General features: G+C 41.2%; 2 protein-coding genes across 3 annotated transcripts; one reads left to right on the forward strand and one right to left on the reverse strand.

Annotated features, from left to right (window-relative positions):
• The first annotated feature begins 1,153 nt into the window (after window positions 1-1,153).
• LOC100741556 (nitric oxide-associated protein 1) lies at window positions 1,154-4,810 on the forward strand. 2 transcript variants are annotated; one of them, XM_024369783.2, is made up of 5 exons: window positions 1,154-3,179; window positions 3,312-3,608; window positions 3,707-4,028; window positions 4,141-4,374; window positions 4,436-4,810. In XM_024369783.2, the coding sequence occupies exons 1-5, from the start codon at window positions 1,946-1,948 to the stop codon at window positions 4,608-4,610; spliced, it is 2,262 nt and encodes a 753-aa protein (XP_024225551.1). In that variant the 5' UTR covers window positions 1,154-1,945; the 3' UTR covers window positions 4,611-4,810. The 2 variants fall into 2 exon arrangements, with proteins under 2 accessions (XP_024225551.1, XP_003491975.1); XM_003491927.4 differs by having other exon boundaries at window positions 1,159-3,179; window positions 4,141-4,361; window positions 4,436-4,809.
• On the reverse strand, window positions 4,635-5,984 carry LOC100746544. Its single transcript, XM_033322476.1, has 5 exons — window positions 5,855-5,984; window positions 5,660-5,779; window positions 5,482-5,582; window positions 5,061-5,390; window positions 4,635-4,950 (listed from the first exon to the last, which is right to left on the reverse strand). Exons 1-5 carry the CDS (start codon window positions 5,876-5,878, stop codon window positions 4,881-4,883), a joined length of 645 nt encoding a protein of 214 aa, XP_033178367.1. The 5' UTR covers window positions 5,879-5,984; the 3' UTR covers window positions 4,635-4,880.
• Between the last annotated feature and the right edge of the window lie 346 nt (window positions 5,985-6,330).

Here is a 6,330-nt window from a genome sequence, read left to right on the forward strand (position 1 = left end):
CTGCCTGCCTGCCTGCCTGCCTGCCTGCCTGCCTGCCTGCCTGCCTACCTGCCTACCTGCCTACCTACTTACCTACCTACTTACCTACCTACTTACCTACCTACATGTCTACGTATTACCTATATACGCATATACATATACGCGTACATATATCTTTTACGATCGAAGAACCGCCTTTTCCCGCGTCCATGAAGCAAGCTCGATCAGTGGATGACTTCCGGTAAATTTGTCCTTCCTCTTAGTTCGATGAGCCCACCTACTGAAATTTAAATGATATTCTACGAGGGAAAGATAAAAATCGACCGAATATCATGAATTATACGTTGTCGTATCATAAATTAACGTTATTCGATATCGCGACTAAGGATGGACGACCTCTGTGCGGCTGACACGAGTTAAACTCGACGACCTCGTACGTGCATGTCACTAGTCACGTATGCTTTGTCGATAACTATTTATACGTATGTTTTTTCTACGTTGAACTATTTTAATGTCAAAGCAACGAGAGAGAAACAAGCACGCTACATGTGATAGAATCCCAAGATTCGCATTTTTCATTGTCTTTTACTATTCGTATGCAAATTGTCGCAAGACACGTATATAAACATGCTTGCATATAACATTGAATGAATTTATTTTATAAGCATCGTAATCTGCATTCTTATATTACTTAAGTTATCGCCTTTTGTCTCAATTTTATCATAATTATCCCTTTACGGAAACACGTATAATATAATATTTGAACGAAATCGATGATCAAGTAATAGAGACGTTGCTGCCATCTATAGCTCACAGTATGTATGTATGTACATACGTACAAGAACATCACGGAGATGAACATTGTTTTACCTTTATCCTTGAAACGTTATACCTAATGCATTTCATGAAAATCGTAATGAACTGTATTTGAATTCGATAAACTGTCGTCTCATTCCTATTGGCATTCTTATGGATTCGAATATATATATATATATGTGTGTGTGTGTGTGTGTGTATTGTATACATATGTATTCAATTACAGCAAATGTAAAATAACACTTACCTATGCTCGTATATACATATGTATGTAGTAAAGAAATATCGTTGATGGAATTTTTTAAACAAGACCATTAAAAATAAACCAATACGATTACAGGTATTATATGGAGTGCGGCAAATATGCAGAGATCCAGGTATTCAACCCTGACCGCCTTTCGTGTCTTCGACCGATATAGCTCGTACCGCACCCTTCCCCTACTATCGAATCGTTTCTTCAATTTTTCTTTTTAGTACTTAAATTTGCTATAGTAGAAACGACAATGGAAAGACTTCTGTGAGCTGCACACCGTTTACACGAAAGTGACAATTTTTATTTGCGTGCGAGTAACGAGCTAGAATAAACAAAGCGTTGTATAATAACGTTGTATAATACCAGATAATATATTATAAAATGCCGCTACTCGTACGTATTTGTACAACTTTTGAAATGTAATGAAATATAAACGATAAATATAAACGTTAAAGCGTTTATCCCTAATATAATCTGTTAATCGATCGAACACGTTTTACAGTATTTACTGCTTGAGATATACTTCAGATGTACAACAAATGTCGAACTTGATCGAGATATCGATCGATGGATACATCACTTTTCAACGTTTCGCTAACACGGTAGTGTCGATTCATTCGACTCGTTACTTCATTCACGTGTGTACGTCTTCAGTGAACCAGAAGTATTTTGAGGTTATGTATAATCTCACAAGGCGATATGTATTTTATTTTACCAAGCTGGACGTAACGGTCGATACAGTGCAATGATTTTGGTAGATTTTTCGATCGTAAAATGTCGGTCGTTACAAGTTTGAATAATGTATCGATAGATTATAAGAGAAGTATCTCTATAAAACGTGATATCGTTGGTTATTGATATTGTATCTTCGCACGAATCATCGTACAAAACTCAGATATGAAATTTTGGTTTCGATTACGTAATTACGGTGTATGCCGTAATTTGAAACTACGACACTTTGGGCATGGGACTTTGCATAGAAACGCTGAGTCGATCGAAGCAAAGGTAGATCCAAGGATTTTGGCTCTCAGAGATAAATTGCTGTATTGTGATTACTTGGATTCTGGAAATGTTAAAATGGGGTTTCTAAAGCAGAAAAAGTTCGAGAAATTGAAATTCAACTATGAGGAAATGCAAAGGTACGAAGAAATTGCTTATAAACCTACTTTCAGTGTACTGCTGGACGATCTAAAGGAAGATAAAAATAAGATCGTCGTTGACCAGGAAGAAAAGAAAATGGAGGATAATAATTGTGAAAAGGAAACTGTAGTAAAACAAAAGCCTGTACACATGCCGTACGAGATGGTAGATTCGTATGAAATAATCGATTCGATATCGGATGACACTGAAAAAACGAGTTCGACCGTATCAAACGAAGAATATAAGAACTTGTACGAAAAGTATCTGGAGTTGAAGAAGAGCGGTTTGAGCGAGCTTACTTTCAAAGACTTCATAAAGTCCACGGAAGACGATGTCGATCGTTCGGATACGGACGATCTGCCAAATTCGGAGTTGTGGAAAGTTTCAGATACTTGGATGTCCGATTACGAACAGTTCGACGACACTTTGCTCGGCGTGAATCGTTACGGTACAGCGGATCCTAATTCGAACGTAAGTTGTGTACCGTGCGGTGGTTGTGGTGCGTTATTGCACTGCAGGGATCCAGCGATCCCTGGATATTTACCGTCGGAATTGTTTTCGTTTAAAAACGACGAAGACTTGAAATCCATGACATGTCAAAGGTGTCATTTTTTAAAGTTCTACAACACGGCTTTAGAAGTGAAAGTATCGATCGAAGATTATCCCAAGTTATTGAGAGTGATCAAAAGTAAAAAATGCGCCGTAATACTTATAATCGATCTGACCGATTTCCCTTGCAGTATTTGGCCCGATCTGAAGAGCGTTTTGCATCCTTTTACTCCTATTTTCCTGGTTGGGAACAAAGTCGACCTGCTGCCCACCGATAGCCCGTCATTCCTCGAGAACGTAAAACAATGTTTATTAGATTCCGTGATCGGTGTAACCGGCGTAAAGAGGGAAAACATTACGCACGTGCAACTTATGTCCGCAAAAACTGGATACGGCATAGAGCATCTTATAAATAAGTTGCAGTACAAATGGCGTCACAAAGGTGCGTACTGTCTATCGCGTCTCCTTCGTCCTAACGAGAGAAATCAAAAAGAAAGTTGTCAGCGTCTATGATACGTATTCGTTTAAGAATCGCTAGTTTCGCCGATTACGCATAATCGTTGATATGTTTCAGGTGACGTTTATTTGGTTGGTTGTACAAACGTTGGCAAATCTTCATTGTTCAATACTTTGTTAAATTCTGATTATTGCAAAGTACAAGCTATCGATCTGGTGCAACGCGCTACGGTGTCTGCTTGGCCGGGAACTACGTTAAACTTGCTCAAGTTTCCAATTTTAAATCCGACTGATAAAAAACGTAGGTTAAGAACAATAAGGCTTATCAAGGAGAGGTTTTATAGGACGCAAGAATCACATTACAGGAAGTATCAGTTTAAAACGACGAAGGATATGAAGTTTGCGACGTTAGAAGGTAGCCGAGCAATTTGAACGTATTATCGTCAATCTTTCTCGAGTCGTTCGACTTCTTACGTTCGTTCGACAAATTTTTGTTCGTTCGTTTGTTTGTAGAGCACGTTGGTAAATCGTTTACCAGTAAATCGTTGAAAGACGCGAGAGCAGATTCTTTTTCCGAAATATCGCACAAGGCCCTGTCTAGAAAACCGGTTTTAGACGAATCTAGACCAGAGTACAAACAGAGTCGTTGGTGCTACGATACTCCTGGTACTATTCAGTCGGATCAAATACTAAATTTGCTAACGACCGACGAACTGTCGCTAACGTTACCGCAAGAAATTATCACACCGAGAACCTTCATGTTTAGACCGAAACAGACTGTGTTCGTGGCTGGTATGGGAAGGTTGGACTATCTCGAAGGAGAACACTTCATACGGTAATTAGTATATTCTTCGTATCTCGAAGATTCGTACACGATACATACGAACGTTACACAGAGTTATTAGTTATTAAACTGGAAATTCTTTCGTTCTCTGCCTTTGGGATAGATGCACGCTGTTCGCGAGCGAGCATCTGCCTATAACGATGTGTCGTACCACCGATGCGGACGAGGTCTACGATCGATTGTTGGGGACGAGTGCTTTCCGCGTACCTATCGACGACTCGGAACGATTAAAAGTATGGCCGAAATTGAAGCCGAAAGAGATTAGAGAGATAACCGGTGTGAATGGCGAGGAATCCGTCGCCGACGTTGTACTGTCAAGTATAGGTAGGTTGAATTGGTAAACGATGGTCGCAGCGGTGAACTGCGTCGCGTTTCATTTAATTCGTTATAATCGACAGGTTGGATCGCGATCACGCCCTTGGAAAACGAAAGCGTCTCATTAAGAGCGTGGACACCCGAAGGTCGTGGTATATACTTGAGATGCCCGGCATTGTTAAAGAAATCGGTGAGTCTTCGGGGTGCAAAGGTGCGTGGTACTCCGATGTATTCGTTGGGTCGGCGAGTATACGTTAAACGTTAAACAACAACTCGATTACGTTACGTTATCAGAATCATTCAGCACTTTATTCTCACGTACGTTTACACCGAATGTCTCGGTTCTGCGTAAGTACATAATTTTGTAAAACTATCGCGATCTTTTGCAAGAACTTTGCTCCTTTTCCCCCCTTTGTCACGCGTATACGATGTAATAAAGCGTTGTCTCGTTGTTTTTCTTCTCTCTTGGTAATTTCATTTCACTAACGAAAATGGTTAACAGGCAATGGATCTTGTGCGTTTTACTTGCTATCTTTTGCCGTGCAACGCGACTTTACCTTTCTCTCCGTAACACGGACGAGACGTTGATCGTAATCCTCTGCAAAAATAAGCACAAAGAGAAGAAGAGAAAGAAGAAGAAAAGATTGAAAGTAGTTGTGGAAGACGCCGGAAAGACGATGGATCGCGCTACGCGCACGATAAACTTACGTAGAGATCCGTTGTTGCGACATCGAACGATCTTTTTGCGGATGAGCGGGATTGTCGGGAGAGATTCTGCCGTCGCATTCGTTGGAAAAGTAACATTTGTACTTGAAACAGACGGGGCAGCTGTCGAAGATGTGTAGGTTGCCACAAACGGAGGATACCCGGTAGTGTCTTGGCGGCACATCGAATTCTGTGTCGGTATCGGTATCGAGGTAAATATCGTTCCGACACTTTGATCCGTATTTCATCGGATGGTAACACCGATCGGTCCGAGCGAGTTCGCCTTCGCACGAGTATTCCACGTGGTTACACGGATCGTTTCGACACTGTGTGCTGTAAAAATCGAAATTTTACAAAGTCGAGATCGCAATAAGCGTCGTAGGTAATAAATAAGCGAGGAAGAGGGAATCGGTGATACACTTACAGATGGCAAACTTGAGCTTTCGTCTTGGTTCGACTATGACAAACCTTCCTCTGCCTGATGATACCTTTGACGGGTCGTTTCCTGTGAGCGTGGGATTTTTGCTGAAAATTACGATTGACGGAAAGATGAAACAGCGTAGCCAAAGGTAACGCGAAGTAACGCGAATATAGCGTTTTACCTTGGAATCGATGGTTTTCGGACTGACGATGTACGGCCTGTCGAGGTTCGCGTCGTAAATCGTTTTCACCTCTTCTATCACCGTTTTCGTGGAAATTTCGATTTTAGGCGCTATAATACCCTGTTGAAACGGTTTGCCTTGGAATTAGTTCAACGGAGAGCGTGAGTATTATAGTCGGAGAGAAGGGATACTAACGGGGAAATACTTGGTCGGGTCCATGAGCAGATCGACGTCGACTCCGGGCAGCAACCGTTTGCAATAAGTTACCGGATAGAGAAGATCGGCCAAACTGGTCTGAAACGTAGCCAAAAGGATGGGCTGGTTGCACGGACTAAGCCATTGTATCAATTCCGCGTGGAGAGATTGTTGCTGCAGAATCCGTTGCAAGTCTGTCAAAGCAGCCAGCCGTGTGAAAGTTTTCTTAAAGTTAAACTCGTTGTGAAATAATAGCGGAAAAATCGGTGATACTCTATGAGATTCTAGGGTGGAACCAAAACTGTTTATTCGCAATGCTATTTTTCCGTTCGGACATAGCCATACACCGGGGCACGTAATCTGAAAGAGGTTATTTTTCCAATTAGTTCGATTGGAAGATCGATCGGACGTTGGACGACTCTCGGATGGCTACTTACGGCGTGTAATTCCAGTCGTATTTTCACACAGAAACCTTT

Source organism: Bombus impatiens, unplaced genomic scaffold (assembly GCF_000188095.3).
Source record: "Bombus impatiens unplaced genomic scaffold, BIMP_2.2 scf_0640, whole genome shotgun sequence".
NCBI lineage: Eukaryota > Metazoa > Arthropoda > Insecta > Hymenoptera > Apidae > Bombus > Bombus impatiens.